The 18,216-nt window shown below is 38.0% G+C and overlaps 1 protein-coding gene across 3 annotated transcripts in view; it reads right to left on the bottom strand.

The window, feature by feature from the left end:
- C3H1orf21 (chromosome 3 C1orf21 homolog) overlaps window positions 1-18,216 on the bottom strand; it is a 234,502-nt gene that overhangs the window by 100,977 nt on the left and 115,309 nt on the right. For all 3 annotated transcript variants that reach the window (XM_068541394.1, XM_068541392.1, XM_068541393.1), the window contains exon 3: window positions 17,866-17,960. In XM_068541394.1, coding sequence (XP_068397495.1) covers window positions 17,866-17,960 — 95 coding nt within the window. The remainder of the gene's footprint in view (window positions 1-17,865; window positions 17,961-18,216) is intronic.

The raw sequence follows: 18,216 nt of genomic DNA, 5'->3' as shown, positions 1-18,216 counted from the left end.
AACTAGAGAAAGCCCACGCACAGCAACGAAGACCCAACGCAGCCAAAAAATTTAAAAAAAAATATTTAACAAAAAGAAAAAAAAAGAAATGAAAAAGGAGAAGTTAAAACGGACACCGAAGAAATACAAAGCATCATAAGAGCCTACTACAAGCAACTCTATGCCAATAAAATGGACAACCTTGAAGAAATGGACAAATTCTTAGAAAGGTATAACCTTCCAAGGCTGAACCAGGAAGAAATAGAAAATATGAACAGACCAATCAGAAGTAATGAAATTGAAACTGTGATTAAAAATCTTCCAACAAAAATCCAGGACCAGATGGAAGGCTATACCATGTTCCTGGATTGGAAGAATGAATATTGTGAAAATGACTATACTACCCAAAGCAATCTACAGATTCAGTGCAATCCCTATCAAATTAGCATGACATTTTTTTTTTAACGGAACTAGAACAAAAAATCTTAAAATTTGTATGGAGACACAAAAGACCCCGAATAGCCAAAGCAATCTTGAGGGAAAAAAACCGAGCTGGAGGAATCAGACTCCCAGACTTCAGACTATAGTACAAAGCTACAGTAATCAAGGCAATATGGTACTGGCACAAAAACAGAAATATAGAATAATGGAACAGGATAGAAAGCCCAGAGATAAACCCACGCACATATGGTCAACTAATCTATGACAAAGGAGGCAAGGATATACAATAGAGAAAAGACAGTCTCTTCAATAAGTGGTGCTGGGAAAACTGGACAGCTACATGTAAAAGAATGAATTAGAACACTCCCTAACACCATACACAAAAATAAACTCAAAATGGATTAAAGACCTAAATGTAAGACCAGACACTATAAAACTCTTAGAGGAAAACATAGGAAGAACATTCTTTGACATAAATCACAGCAAGATCTTTTTTGATCCACCTCCTACAGTAACGGAAATAAAAAACAAAATAAACAAATGGGAGCTAATGAAACTTAAAAGCTTTTGCACAGCAAAGGAAACCATAAACAAGACGAAAAGACAACCCTCAGAATGAGAGAAAATATTTGCTAACGAATCGATGGACAAAGGATTAATCTCCAAAATATATAAACAGCTTACGCAGCTCATTATTAAAAAAACAAACAACCTAATCACAAAACTGGCAGAAGACCTAAATAGACATTTCTCCAAAGAAGACATGCAGATGGCCAAGTAGCACATGAAAAGCTGCTCAACATCACTAATTATTAGAGAAATGCAAATCGAAACTACAATGAGGAATCACCTCACACCAGTTAGAATGGGCATCATCAGAAAATCTACAAACAACAAATGCTGGAGAGGATGTGGAGAAAAGGGAACCCTCTTGCAGTGTTGGTGGGAATGTAAATTGATACAGCCACTATGGAGAACAGTATGGAGGTTCCTTAAAAAACTAAAAATAGAGTTACCCTATGATGCAGCAATCCCACAACTGGGCATATACCCAGAGAAAACCATAATTCAAAAAGACATATGCACCCCCATGTTCACTGCAGCACTATTTACAATAGTTAGGTCATGGAAGCGACCTAAATGCCCATTGACAGACAAATGGATAAAGAAGATGTGGTACATATATACATGAAATATTACTCAGTCATAAAAAGGAACAAAACTGGGTTATTTGTAGAGACGTGGATGGACCTAGAGACTGTCATACAGAGTGAAGTAAGTCAGAAAGAGAAAAACAAATATCGTATATTAACGCATATATTTGGAATCTAGAAAAATGGTACAGATGAACCGGTTTGCAAGGCAGAAATAGAGACACAGATGCAGAGAACAAATGTATGGACACTAGCAGGGGAAAGTGGGGGGAGGGGTGATGGTGGTGTGATGAATTCGGAGACTGGGATTGACATGTATACACTAATATAAATAAAATAGATAACTAATAAAAACCTGCTGTATAAAAAAAAATAAAATTCAAAAAATTGTTTTCTACACTATTAAATTATGGCATATTCAAACAGTATATTCATAGTGTGTACAGGACAGGTCCATTATTTTATACTTAAATTTTATAATTTAGAATGGTTTAACATTTACAGAGAAGTTGTGAGAATAGTAAAGAGTTCCCATATACCTTACATCCAGTTTCCTCTACTGGCAAAATCTTAGATTAGGATGGTTCCTTTGTCACAATTAATGAACCAAACATTGAAACGATATTCAGATTTCCATAGTTTTTACTTAGTGTCCTTCTCCTGTTCCAGGAGCACATCCAGGACACTACATTACATTTAGTTGTCATGTCTCCTTAGGCTCCTCTTGACTGTGACAGTTTCTCAAATTTCTTTTTGGTTTTGATGACCCTGAAAGTTTTGAGGAGTACTGGCAAGGTATTTTGTAGACTGTCCCTCAATTGGGATTTGTCTAATTTTTTTCTCATGATTATACTGAGGTCATGGGTTTTGGGGAGGAAGACCACAGAGGTCATTCTCATCACATCATAACAAGGGTACATGCTATCAACATAAACTTAACACTGTCACTGTTAATTCTGATCACCTGGCTGGGGTAGTGTTTGTCAGTTTTCTCCACTGTAACGTTACCTTTCTTGCCCCATATTCACAATGTACTCTCTCTAAGGAAGTCACTGCGCACAGCCCATACTTAAGAAGTGGGAAGTTATACTCTGCCTCCTTGAGGGCAGAGTAATACATAAATGATTTGGAATTATTCTGCATAGGAGATTTATCAATTCTTCTCTATTTATTCAATCATTTATGTGTATCAGTATGGACCCATAGGTATTTATTTTTATAATTTGTATAAAGTAAATGCATTGTGCGCTATTCCATATTTATAGCACAATCTAATACTGTATGATTAATTTTGTTGCTTCAATTCTTTCAGCTTTGACGGCTCGGAGCTCTTTCAGTTGGCTCCTGTGTCCCTGTGACATACCCCATCATTGTGTGTATATATTGTTAGCACTTCCTAATTTGGGCACTACAAAATACTCTAGGATCATCTTACATATTCCCCAGCCCCTATAATCAGCCATTTGTCCAAAAAGTCTTGGTTCCTTTTTTTGGAGAATGGTACTAGAAACAAGATCCGGGTGCTGGGTATGTTTGCTGCTACTGGAGTGTCACTGACTCTAGGTCCTCTCAGCTGAGAGAGCAAGAAAGTGGTGTGTGTGTGTACATGCATATCTACACCTGCGCATACATATACCCAAAATACAGGTATCAACACATGTATGTACATACATGTATATAAATATATGCATGCCCATACATGTGTGTATATGCTTACACATGTGTTTACACGTATCTATCAATATTTCTACATGTATCCATCTATATCAATATTTGGCTAAACATTAATTCACACTGATATCATCAACTCTAAACCACTGCCACCGGATGCTTCTAGCCACCTCTCGTGTGTGTCTAACCTCTCACTCCAACAGTGAGAAACCTGCCTCCACCCTCCAGCATCCACAAATTCATTAATTACAGTGTTTTCAGAATTGTTAACTCTTAGCGCCACTGCAAAAAAAGAGTACAGTGCTTACGTAAAGTTTCTTTTACTTTTACAGTCTCCATCCATCATTTCCAAAGTTACTTAGGTCACCCTCTTCAGTGAGGTTATTTCATATACTTGTAATACTGTTAGATTCTTTTGTCAGTCTACATTCCATCTTGGGATCCCCTGACCTCTTAAATTTTTTTTTTTTTTTAATTTACAAACATTAAAGTTCACTCTCTTTGTTGTAAAGTTCTATGCATTTTAACAAATGCATAGTGCATTTTAACAAATGCATAGTGTCATGTATCTACCATTACAGTCTTATACAGAATAGTTTCACTCCCCTAAAAATTCCCTGTGTTTCTCCTACTCAGCCCTCCTCTTCCCACAAACCCTTGGAAACCACTTATCTGTTTACCATCTGGATGGTTTTGCCTTTTTCAGATGTCATATAAATAGAATCATATCGTATGTATTGTACCTTTCTGACTATATTCTTTCACTGAGCAATGTACACTTAAGACTCATCTATGCTTTTTCATGGCTTAGTAGCTCATTTCTTTGTATCACTAAATCATACCCCATTGTATATAGTTTGTTCATTCACCAGTGAAGGACATCTTACATGCTTCCAGTTTTTTGGTGATTGTGAATAAAGCTCCTATCAACACTCATATGAAGATGTTTGTGGGATCACAGTTTTTCAATATCCTAGAAGTATGGCTGTTGGACATACGGTAAGAAATACCATACATAGCTCTGTAAGAAATTCAGGTCCACTTCTGTTCAGAAAAAGATTATATGTCTATGTATTTAGGCATAAAACATAAACAGCTGTGATGGGATTTATGACCAATTTTATTTATTTTTTACTCACTTTTATATTTTCCCAGGATGTTTTTAAGTAATTCAAGCAAGCAGTACATTTATAAACAGGGAAAAATTAATTTAAAAAGTACAATTAAGTAAGAGAGTAACAGGAGTAAACCAAATCCAATGGCTCCGTGTTGCTTATCTTGTTTCACTAGACTACCAGCTCCTGGCCAGCAGGGATTCTCTGACACGAGCTTACACACTGTGACTGTTAAGGCATCACACAGACTGTGAAGCATTTCACTATAAAGAGATTCTCCGTTCTTTGCCTACAGCTGGTGTTCCCTGACATTTGTTTCAGGCTCTGTGTATCTCAGACTCAGGAGAAGTAATGGAACCCTGGTCAGCATTTGGGAGACCCAGATTCCTGTCAGTGTGCCTGAACTCGACTTCTAATAAGGAACGTTCTGTTCTGTTATTTTTATTTATTTTTAAATTTATAAAACCTCTTAGTTTCAGGTATACAGCTAAGTGATTCAGTGATATGTGTGTGTGTGTGTATATATATATATATATATATATATATATACATATATATATACACACACACACATTCTTTTTTAGATTCTTTTCTATTATAGCTTATTATAAGATATCGAATATATTAATAGTTCCCTGTGCTATACAGTAGGTCCTTGAATTGTTTATCTATTTTATATATAGTAGCGTGTATATTTTAATCCCAAATCCTAATTTATCCCTCCTCCCCTTTTCCCCCTTGGTAACCATAAGTTTGTTTTCTATGTCTGTGAGTCTTTTTCTGTTCTGTAAATAAGTTCATTTGTATCATGTTTTTAGATTCCACATATAAGTGGTGTCATGTGACACTTGTCTTTCTTCTGCCTTGTTTCTGAGACCAACCTTTAAACCTCATCTTCCAGTTCTAGTCACCAGATTCCTGTCTTGTTTCTGGTCTAAGTGCCCTCAACTGTACAAATCCATAACGTATTAAAAAAAAAAAAAAAAAGGTTTGCCTCCAATCAGGCAAGCCCTCAAATAATCTACTTATGAGGAGTTTTGTCAGCAAATGAAAATCTGCAGTATAACATCACACTCTGACATGAACAAAAAAATGAAGCCAGCTCATTAAGTTTTAGACAATATATCTGTCATTACCAGTTGTTTTAATTTTCAAAGAAGGAGGAACTTTGGCACCTATTATCATACAGAGTAAATAAATTAGATCTATTGTGAACGTGAAGCAGGCAGTTACAATGGCATCTTCATGTATCTATTATAATGTTGACAAGCTAAACAATACATCCCACCCCCTTTCAAAGAAGATGTATGAATTTTTTATGCCTGGTTATTTATTTCTATCTTTTCTGAATGACAGGTATAGAATCCATTGTCAAAATTACCAAGAACCTTTTAGAAACAAATCATGAGGCTGTTGAGTACTACACCTCTGTTAATACTAAGTATTAATTACTCACAAATAAAGTCTATAAGAAGAGACACCACTCAAAGCCCAGACTCTTGGAAACATTACCACAGTTTTTGATGTTCTCACCTCCAGGGCATAAATTATTAATTTTGGGTGAAGCTACCTCACTGACTTTGCCAATCGATGAGTGAAACTTATATGCTTTGGTTTTATTTTTAGCATCACAGGGGAGATAAGAGAGAAATACGAACAACCTGCAGAAAAGGCACATGACTGTATTATTGTTCTAGATACTCTAATCGGTGGTGAGCCTTAGGTGGCCCTCTCACTTGTCACTCATTTCCCCCACTCCACTGTTGTATCTGGGCCACTTGGGTAAAAAAATACCCAGGCTAAAACAGCGAGACAAATAAATCCAGTATCTAAAATGACCATGTGGATCAAACAGAATCAAGGTTTGAAGAGGGCTTCTTTCCATTGTCTATTTAAATATCATGGTATGGCTCTTGGAGAAGAGGCCAAAATTTTAAATATAAGGTATAAGGTATACCTTATACCTTAATATTTAAATATAAGGTATAATTTTAAGTATAAGGTTTGTGTTTGCTGTACTTCCCAAAGTTAAGCAGGGAAGGTTTTGGAGGATAAATAAGAAGCTATGCTTCACAGGGCAGAGGAGATCAAGAGTAACTATGTTCAGCAACTTTTAGAAAACACTTTGCATCCAAGGAAGGCATATTTAAAAGCAATCACATTTTGCAACAATGCTGGGAAAAGGGAAGTCATTATCAACACCCTCAATCTTTAAATTAGATGAGCAGAGATCTGTTCTATTTATTCTGTAGCTGCAAACTGGCTAGAGAACGTGGCTATCTGTATACCAGAAATTAATGTGCTGGCTTGGGAAAAAAAAACAGCTGAAACACACTAACTACCCAATAAACACTTCACAATGTGCTCCCTCAGCCTCCCCATCCACTCACTATTCATGTCACGTCTCTGTGCTTGGCTCCCACTATTCCTCCTGCTCAAAATCCCTTTCCCCTCCTCATCTGCCAATGCAAACTCCTTTCGTTCAAGGCCCTGCTGCAGTGCTAGCTCTCTGTGAATCTCCTCAGATCTCCCAATCAGGGTCCACCATTCCATTCCCATTCTCCCAAAAGACTTCATTAGGGCCTCTACTGGAGACTTACTGTGTACGTATCTGTGGCCCCCTGAGTTTCCTGAGTTACACTGGTGCCTCGTTAATCCTTTTTTTCCGTCAGCACCCAGACAATACCTAGCGGACAGTGAGAACTGAGTACATTGAAATAGGAATTTATTCAAGAGATATACTGTAAAAAACTAAAAATAGACTTATCACATGATCCTGCAATCCACTCCTGGGCATGCATCCGGAGAAAACTATAATTCAAAAAGATACATGTACCCCAATGTTCACAGCAGCACAGTTTACAATAGCCAAGACATGGAAGCAACCTAAATGTCCCTCAACAGATGAATGGATAAAAAGAAGATGTGGTGTGTATACCACCCCCCCCCACAACACACACAATGGAATATCACTCAGCCATAAAAAAGAAGGAAACAATGCCATTTGCTGCAACATGGATGGACCTAGAGATTACCATATTAAGTGAAGTAGTCAGACAGAAAAAGACAAATATCATATGATATCACTTATATGTGGAATCTAAATTCCACAAATGAACTTATTTATAAAACAGAAATAGATTTACAGACATGGAAGACAAACTTATGGTTACCAAAGGGGAAAGGGGAGGAGAGAGATAAATCAGGAATTTGGGATTAACATATAAAAACTACTATTTACAAAATAAACAACAAAGACCTACTGTACAGCACAGGGAACTATATTCAATATCTTGTAATAACTTATAATGGAAAAGAATCTGAAAAAATATATATACATGCATGTATAACTGAATCACTTTGCTGTATACCTGCAACTAACACAACATTGCAAATTAACTATACGTCAACTTAAAAAATAGTTATGAAAAAAAGAGAGATGCTGTACCAGGACCCTAACACCGTGTTCACCTGCATAAGGTCGTGTCAGTGTATTAGTATGGAAAAGAGAAAAAGCTATTTGAAATAGGGTTTCAGTCATGTTCTGCTATGCCTAGCTTTTGGGATGATTATAGTAGTTGCTCCAAAAACCACCTTCGATTCATTGATTTCTGTATCTGTTGGGTACAGGTATCCCCTGCTTTTTCAAAGTTTGCTTTACACCACTTTGCTTTTACCAAAGAATGAGTACCTGTTTTTGCTAACCGAAAGAAATGTGAAGAGGAGTTTTGCTTTTAGGAAAAAAGGCAAAAAGCGAAAATAGCACGCAGCGTTTGTTTTGCAGGAGCCATTAGAAAGGCAGTGCATTCCCCCAGCAGTGAGAGTGGCACTACCATGCTCCTTCCCCAGAAACTACACTCAGAATCTCAGCATGACGCTGCTGTACCTGTGAACTGTGTCTGTGGGTGTCTGTGCTTTACCTCCATTTATTTTGTGCATCCGTTAGCAAGATGTGTCCGAAGGTAATTGCTTCTTCACTTTGCACCATTCCAGGTTACGGGAAGTTTCCTAGGAACACTACTTTCGGATAGCGGGGGGAACCTGTGTACACTTTACTATTGCCCTTTCTCCGTGAGAGAATGAAGTGTGCTATGATGATATAAGTCTTTCTTCGAGGGGACTAGGTATTAACTCTTACTTAGAACCAGAAGAATGCTGTTCCTTAACTTTGTTTCCACCATGAAATAGCAACTAACCTCAGAAACGAATCTAAGTGTCCTTTTAACTAGTGACAACAATAACCACTATAATTTGTGTTGGACTTTATGTTTACAAAGCACTTTGTGGGTATTCTTTTATTCTCATAACATTCTGTTCCTGAATTAGGAACTCTGCTTCTGTTCAACACTTAAAATTTAGACGGTTGATTCAACAAATCCCTCCTTCTTAGTGAATTAAACTCTACTCCTGTTCTTCTCTAAAATAAACTACCACAGTGCCAGGAGAATCTGTAATACCCTGAATGTGCCTGGCTCAAGTAACACAAAAATACTAGTTGGATAAAGAATGTTTTCCAAGATCAGTGAAGAGACAGAATTCTTCCCTCCTGTTCCGTCTGTGCCGCAACAAACAAAAGAGAACGATGCCGCCAGAACTAAAGCTCACATGAGCTGTTTTTCTCCTCAGAAGCTAAAAGGTTCCGGTCAGGTAGATCGTGTCTGAGATCCTTATGCTGTTTCTCTAATTATCTGGAAGAACCCGAGGCTGGTGCCCATGTCCTATGCATGCGAGAACAGGAAATGAGAATGAGACCACTGAGTTAAAAGCAGGGAATCCTGGGGATGAGTCTTGGGCTTAAGTGATGTTTATGAAGCTGCTCTAGGAAGAGGTTTCTCTCGTCTAAAACAGATGTTCTCCCACTAATGAAAATAATATGGAGGTGCCTTGAAAAGGTAAACATTGAGCTACCATTTAATCAAGCATACACACTGCTGGGCTTATCACCTGAGAAGATGAGAATCAAAAAGACACAGGCTGGCAATCCTGCCTTCCAGCAATATTAAAAAAAAAAGAAAAAAAAAAAAGAAAAAAAAAAAGAAAAAAAAAAGAAAAATAATAAAACAGATGCTCTCGGGGGCATCTTCACCCCCTACCTTCACTTTGGTTTGGGAACCCTCAACCTTCTAGAATGTCCGCAACCCAGGAAGTTAACTCCTTCAAGTCCAAATCCCACTTCTTCCCACCTCCACAATTCATTCCAGCCCCAGCCTGAGCTCACATCCAACCTGCACCTTGAAGGAGGGAGGGGAGGGGAAAGGAGGTGCTTTGTAGAGCTTGACCCTTTGCCTGTAATATCAGCTTTACCCTTGTCAGTTTATTTTACCTTATTCTCAAGAGTGCTAGGAATGTATAAATGACTTGGGAAACTGGGACAATTCAATGTCACGGTCTTTTGCATTATCTGGTTTCCAAAAATAATTACTTGACCTTCCATGTGAGATGAGCACTCAAAGATAAACAGTCACTCCTAAGATCACCAAGAACAACCTTTAAACCGAAAAGTCAGTTTGCCATTATATTAGCTGCTCTGCAGAGTCATAGGATAAGTAAACATGGTCGTATCTGTCAAAAAGAAGAGTTTAAATCGACTCTTAGAGGGTTCCTCATTAGAGAACATCTAGATGGCAATTATAAATCTTAGCATAATAAACGTTATTGAGTCAAAGTTTACAATGTTCATTCACATGACTTGTTCCTCACCGGCATACTCGAGAAAGAGTGATATGGTGACTGTGGTCTTGAGCACTTAGCTTTCCTACTGACCTACAGGTACAGAGTGAAATTGCAGACTGTTCTCTGGTTTGTTTCAGGCTGTCAATCAATCCAATGCTTTGGAGAACATTAGCCCCCTCCAGGCGACTGCTTCAACCACAGCACATTCCGTGGGTCAGAGCCACTTCCCAGTTTTCACCAGCTGAATGCCACTGCTCCAAAGAGAGCTCTGGTAGGTTGCTGGAAATTTTCCTCTTATCAAAGATGTCTCCTAATCTCTAAGTCTTCATTTCTCCAACTGGATGTCCTGACATTTACTGGAAATGTAATGTACCAGAGATAGGTATGGGAGCTCTCACAAACTCAACGGGCGGGAAGAGGGCGTACCTAGAGCTTGATTCATTCTCCTTTTCCACTAAAGCCCATTAGAATGCTCTATTTCTTGTCACTTGATTGTACTCAGGAATTGGTGAGTTAGACAAGCATGTTTCAACTCAGTCTTCAACTCTATGGATAATACTAAAATGAAAAGCTCACCCAACCATGATATGTCTCATTTGATAGAAAAGTGCCTTCTCATTTATACAAAGATACCTGGAAATAGTGAGTCAAAAACTATTATAATACGTGTAAATCTAGGAAATACATACAAAACCCCAAACTCAAACCCAAAAACCCCCCAAAACAAAAAACCAGCGTCAAATGATTCATTAACTCCTAAGGGAGGACAGCTTAAGAATGACAAATGTTAATCAAGGAAAAAATGACAATGTCTTAGCGTGTAGTGAGAGGAGCACTTCAAAACTAGGTCTTTTATTTGTCTTTGGAGAGGGAAGGGGACTGAATAGTGCCAAGACTGGAGTAATTTACCCTTAAATTATTTATATGCAAAAGTATTAACCTACATAAAATGAAGCTGGATGATCCTTGAGCTTCCTTGAGCTCCTTGAGCTTGCCTGCTGTTAATCAGATATCAGAGAATGGTGAAAAACTGAGGGTATTTAAGATAATGAGAAAATGACAATCCTACTTAACATTACAGATCCCAGGTATGCAAGTAGTTACTGGAGTTTTGTTATTATTATCCCCTTTAAAAATAAATTTTAAATCACACAAATAATATACTCATATTTTCCTTAAAAGATTAAAAATATTAAATTTTTAAAATATTTTTTATAAGGATAAAAATCCCCTAACCACCACACCCGATCCTTTCTCATCCTTCCCACCCAATCCAACTCCACTGTTGACAATAGCCAACATCTGCATTTTCTATGCCAGAAACCGTGCTAAGAGTTTACAGGAATACCTTTTTAATTTTCGCAAATTCCTGCTAAAGTGGGTTCAGTTATTATCCCCATTTTGCAGAGGAGGAAACTGAGCCATGGCACACTTATGTCCCCCATTAACTCAGGTGCCCACTCTTAGTAGTTCGGGACACATCCATCCGGGTTTTTCTATGGATCCCTGTACATTTATGAGTACTCATGGCACATGTAGGGTGTTGCTGTTTTGTTTCATTAAAAAACCTTAAATGGTATCATACTATACATATCCAATCTACAATTTGCATTTCTCCCTGACAGTTCATAAATTCTAACTCATTCTTTTTAATTGCTGTCTCGTGTACTACAGCTGTAGCATTCTCCTAGCGACAAGCATGCAGGTTATTTTTGATTTTTCACTTATAGAAACGATGCTGTAGTGAAAGTCTTGTGCAAGCTTTCTCATTCACAAGGGCAGCTGCTTGGGTGGATATCAAGATATGGAAGTGCTGGGTGATGCTGAGCGCATGTTTAAATTTTAATAGATACTGCTAAATTGTCCTCCAAGATAGGTACCACTAGTATGTAAATACATATTTTCCTATGACCATGCCAAACTCTGATATTATCAATCCTCAAATTTTTGCCAAGCTAAGGAATCATGTTTTAATATGCATTTCCCTGATTACCATAAAGGTTGTGTTAGGCAACACCATCTGGACTGGTAATTAAATGATAAAGTGAGTTAAAGTAGGGCAACATAAAAAATGTATATGTACATTAAGCGTATTATTTATTTTAAAATACATAGATGTGCATTCCCCCTCCCATCTTTTGACACAGGAACAAGGCTTCTCAAGTAAGGGATCACTGACTGGGGCTCTACATATACTTTCTGCATTAACCACACCCTTATAATGTACATCTAAGATAATGTAACCGCACCCTTATAATGTACATCTAAGTGAGAACGTAAAAGCCTTGTGAAATAATCTGAGTGCAGAATTTAATTTAATTTAACCGCAAGTTTTTAGTAACTGCCTTCATCAAGATTTTCCAAAGCATTTAATTTAATTTTCACAAAAACAGCTCTCTTTCCACACCTGTGTTTCATCGGTTTACATATTACCTAACTAAATTACATAATTACAATGACATTCAACCAGCATAAGCAGGTTTGGAAACCATCGTACTGGCGCTTGGAAAACAGACATTTAACTGAGACAGCAAAAGCACAGGGGTATTCTAGAGAGTAGGCCACCAGCCATTCTGTGAGCCCACCCTGGACTGAAGTCAGCATCTTTCAGAGGGGTTTGTGAGAGTCTTCTAACACAGCAGGTTGGGTAAGAGAGTAGCCACTGTACTAGTGATGTGGAACATCTTTTCATATGCTTATTACCCAATATCCTCTACTGTGAACCATCTGTTCATTTCATTTACCTATTTTTCTGGTGGATTAGCCTTTTCTTAATTATTTACAAGTGTTCTTTAGAAATCCCAGTACTAATCCTTTGTCTTTTATGTCATAAATATTTTCTCCCAGGATGTTGCCTATCTATTAACTACTTTTCTGTAGTTAGTCTGTCTTGCAGAAGTACTTAATTTTGATCTAATGAAATAAACTATTTTTCTTTCTTTTTTAAATAAATTTAATTTATTTATTTATTTTTGGCTGCATTGGGTCTTCATTGCTGAGTGCGGGCTTTCTCTAGTTGCGGTGAGTGGAGACTACTTTTTGTTGTGGTGCGCGGGCTTCTCATTGTGGTGGCTTCTCTTGTTGCGGAGCACGGGCTCTAGGGCATGGGCTTTAGTAGTAGTGGCACATGGGCTCAGGAGTTGTGGCTCGTGGGCTCTAGAGCGCAGGCTCAGTAGTTCTGGCGCATGGGCTTAGCTGCTCCGCGGCATGTGGGATCTTCCTGGACCAGGGCTTGAACCCGTGTCCCCTGCATTGGCAGGTGGATTCTTAACCGCTGAGCCACCAGGGAAGTCCCACTATTTTTCTTTCTTCATAGCTTTTGCTTTCTATGTCTTAAGAAAGCCTCCCCTGCTTTGCTAAGATTCTAAACATATTCTCCTATGTTTTCTTCTAATACTTCAATAATTTTATAATTCCCAGATTCCAGATGAGGAACTTGAAGTTCAGAAGTTTCAGATATTTGACCAAAATTATAAAGCTAGAAATAACCTGGGATCCATATTGATATATAATTATATATAATCTCCAAAGCCAATGCTACTACTTTATACTACCTTCCTGAAGAAGGAATTAAAGTCTGAGAGAAGTAAAGTGAAATACATGGATGTCCAACAGTGGTAAAAATTGGATGAATGCACACGTTTGTACTGAGTACATAAATGGTTGACATATAAATGACTCATCATCAGCCACAGAAAACCAGCACAATCTCTTCCACCCACAGAAACTGTGGTGAATAGTATTTAGATGTCCCAAGTGACTGGACATCTAAATACTATTGAGCAACTACTAGGTACAAACTAATAGTTGGACCTCGAGGTCCAACTTCTCTTATTCATACATTCCTCCATCCACATTCAAGCAAACAAAAATATACCGAACACCTAGCATGTCCCAGGTAACAAGCGCCACACACTCATAGATGTGGACTTTGCTAGACTCCTTCGCATGGATAGTCTGCAAGTTCCTAAAGCTTTGCTTGCTCAAAAGCAACCTCTACGTTCGCAATGTACCTTGAGTTGTGGTCACTTTAGGTCACATGCCTTCTATGTGCTAGCAGAAAGTGAGCCCACTGGGGTGATGAGATTTACATTATGCGCCTCTGCATCCCCCAAAGCACAGAGCCTAAGGCCCTGACAGTACAGGTGTTCTGTTACTGCAGTTATTACATTGTCATGTGATGGATGCTTCACTTCCTCTCTTGTGGACCACATTTGATCTTTTAAGGGTGGGCAAGAATGAGTAATGAATAATGAATGAATGAATGAACACTTTGTATTTTCATCAAACACAGCCTTCTTAGTGATTTTATCTTTTCATTGCGGTCACTATTTATTCTCATCACTACCGGTCATCTTTCCAGGTGTCACAGTCGTGTTATTACCATTATCTCCTGACTCCTCTGTCTTCCTTTAATACCTATAACAAGCTGTCAAATCTTGTTGCTTCTATTGCAACCTTGCCTAAACCTTTTCTATTCTCCCTGCCACTACCTTGGTTCAGGTTCACTGTCTCTTGCAAAAACTATTATGAATGATCTCCCACCCAGGCTCCCCATACTACTCCATATTACACCTGCTGATTCCACATAAACTTTCCTGAATCATAATCTCATTCTGACAATCCCTTGCTTAAAAACTTCAAAGGCTCCCATTAATCCACTGAATTGATTTTGGACCTCTCAGCTAGACATCAAAGCTCTGTGTATGACCCCATCTACGTTTTGCCTCTAATTTCCCGCTGTTCTCCTACTGATGCCTTCTCCTGACCCCTCCCGCTCCGCAATCAAACAGGACCATGTGCTTTTTATTAAATACATTTTGTGTTTTCCATCTCTGTTACTTCAGCCTGGGGCACTCTCCCTCATTCTATCCTTTGAGGCCCATTGTAAACACCAGCTCTTTCATCAAGTAGGTCCTGATGCCACAACAGACAGGATATCTGCCTTCTTTGATATCGGCAGCTCTTTGTGTTGTCTTCTTGGAATCAATCTTGTTTTATTTATCTAACCCTGCTTTATTTATAGTCATTTGGCACTTACCTTGTTTACTGCAATACAAGCGCCTTGTGGTAAGAGTCAGTGGTTTCCTTATTTTTGTGTTTATCTGCAGAGTTTGGGACAGAGCCTTGTACACAGAGGCACCCAGTAAGCTACTGGTTGACCTGAACAGTTCCCTCAACTTTACTGTAAGCTCCTTAACTTTAAGTCCACTGTGTCTCTCAACACAAGTAAGGGCCTTGTGCATAACAGGTACTCAAAACATACTTGTTTAAGTAATTTCATGGTTCCAGAGCAAGATTTTTCAAAACAGATGTAACACTGGCATTAACCTAAAACATTCACTTAAATCTCTCTCACCGATTAACGTAAAAGAAAAAGAAAAGGAACACTGACTCTAACGTTCATTATTCTTTCCTTTCGTTTTATGTGATAATGCCTAACTCTTATTAGGTGCTTATCACGTACCAGGCACTGCACTCAAAGTTTTACAACAATCGCCTCGTGTAATCCTCCCAAGAGCACCATGAAGCACTGTCTTTTTCCCCAATGGATGGGCGGGAGGTTTAGAGAAGTGAAGTAACTTGATCCTGCAATGAGTAAGTGGCAGAGCTGAGATCTGAATCCAGGCAGTTTCTGCCTCCAAAAACCCATGGTTGTCACCATCATGCCATATGCCTTGGTTATGTTTGCCAACCCTCTTAATTTCAACAGTTTGGGTAAAAAAAAAAAAAACCTTTTAAAAAATACTTCAAGCTACATCTTAAAATCATTCTTTGAAACATAAGAACATCTTGACTCTCAGATTATTTTAATGGACGTAAAAATAAAGAATTGTTAAGTCTATCTCATCCACCTTCCAATGTAAGCTTCAAATTTAGGAGGCTGTTTTCTCCAACGGTATGCATGGTCAGTACTTGGTTATGCATGCCCCCAAATGGAGGTGACAAAGGTAACATACTTCCAAATAACTGAAAATCATTTAATTTTGGAACGCAGTCTAGAAATCTCAGAACCAAAAATAACCATTTAGTCCCCATTCTCCTTGTAAGTCTTCATATACTTGAAAACTCCTCTCGGTGGCCTGGACTCTGATTCGCTGGCAGAGTAAAGGGGTGTGGGGTTGACATAGATAATCTATGAGTAAATAGGCCAGAATTGCTCTCTTTTTGAATCTCCATTCAGTCTTCATGGAAAAGCACTAGCGCCAATTCTGACCACAGTGCTGAAAAAGAATATACTAGCACCAAGGAGCTGATAGACTATGAAACTGAGAGAGAAGGAAAAAAGTCGTACTGGCCCTAAATATGATGAGATCAACACTGAGGAAAAACTCACAAGCTGTAAGATAAAAGTCATTGCTTTCCTTAGGATTTCAGAGATGCAAGCATGTGAAGTAGAGATGGACGCTAGTAGTTACATCTAAGAAAGAGCCACCAGCGGACTGGTCACCAATGTGTCTTTAGCCTCCAATGGAAACACTATTACTAAAGATGAGATTCATAACTTAAGATGAAATTATATCAAGCAAGGACAAACTTTGTTCAATAAAATACAGTAGAAAACTGACTACTGATGTTTCGACTACTCAGATCTTCTATTTATCTATTCAAAGCAAAAAAAAAAAAAATTCATGTAAAAAGTCTGATAATATTAACTTCACTATTTAGTCATAGCTACCTTTTCTGGATTTAAGTATTGATGTTAAAATATACCACAGGTATGATGAACCTCTGTGACTTGAGGGATACCTTAAAATCCAAATCCCATTTATAAAGCAAAATTTTATCAGAGTATTTTTCACTCCTTTAAAATGATCTAAAATACTCAGTTGTTGATACTTGAGTTTTTCAAGTTGTAGATCATATGTTCAGAAAAGAATAGAGGAAAAAGAGTGAGCCTGTTATGTTCATTAGTGTATCATGGAAAAATGACAGCCTTAAATACTCATGAGCACTGGTGAATATTCTGCCGACTCCCTCTGCTGCCGCAGAAATCAGAAAAACAAAAACAAAGCACATAACGGAAAAAGGAGTTTAAGTCAAGTGAAAATATTTTATGACATTGCAAACTTCTTAAAAAATACATTCACTCAAACATGAAAAAAATAGCAAGCAATTAATCCCAAAATAAAAGAGAAAAACAATTCTGCTCCAACATAACTGAATAAATGCATATTCTTAACAATCTGTAATCTCTTAAGAAGTCAGCTAATATGATAATTTACTAAGTCTAAGAGATGGAATATTAAGGTGGAACATGTATATTGATTTGTATTAGAGAAAGACGTTCCAACTATCTGCTTCAGATCATTAGAATTCTCACGTTAACTCAAAACCCACAATACCTTAACAGTGTGAATGTGAAGTACAAATTTGATAAAGACCTACCTTCAAAGTACCTTATTTTCCTTTGAAAGGCAACTTCCTTAACAACACTACATATCGAGAGTAACGAAACTTAGCCATCCACTGTGATCTGGACACGAGTTAAAGGATGCAGAGAAAAAGAAAAAAGGTAATGGTCCCCGCCCCCCCCCCCCATAAAACTCATTCCTACTTTATGCTTTTTCCTTTAAATTTAACCATTTTGAAATACTAATAATTTTGCTACATTTCCCCTGAAACATTCTTTATGAAGATTAAAGAAGAGCTTGTTCAAAAACAAACAGGATACAGGAGTACTGGTACAGCTTCCAGGCAAGCTATAAATAGCAACGGCATTTTCAAGAAATCTCGTGCCAGTGTGTAAGCTGCAGTTTAAACATGCAGTGCAGATTTTATTATACTGCTGTCACCAAAATTCATTGTTATACAAGAAATTCAATGCTTACCAAGTTTTCTTGGTTCCTGGCTGCTATTTTTTGCTCCTCTTCTGCCCCATTTTTCATGTATTTGACCTCTTCCACCGGTTTGATCCTATACTCATCTGAGTGCCAAAAAAGAAAAGACATTTTATAACTTTTTTCACAATGGGAGAAAAGTGTCAGTAAGAAAAGCCCAACAGCATAATTTGTTAGAGCCTTTTCCCTGCGGCCTTTCTATGTGGTTCATTTGAAACAATCTGGAAGAAGCTTAACCAGCCTCTTTTTATGAGGCGCTCTCCTCTGTCTACTGGGAAAAGCTCAGCACCACGAAGGCAGCTAATGAAAGTGGCACTGCCTGGTCCTTTCACAGAGAGCAGG

This window comes from Eschrichtius robustus, chromosome 3, assembly GCF_028021215.1.
Source record: "Eschrichtius robustus isolate mEscRob2 chromosome 3, mEscRob2.pri, whole genome shotgun sequence".
In the NCBI taxonomy this organism is placed as follows: Eukaryota; Metazoa; Chordata; class Mammalia; order Artiodactyla; family Eschrichtiidae; genus Eschrichtius; species Eschrichtius robustus.
The sequence above is the reverse complement of the archived record's forward strand: the minus strand, read 5'-3'. Positions and strand labels throughout refer to the sequence as shown.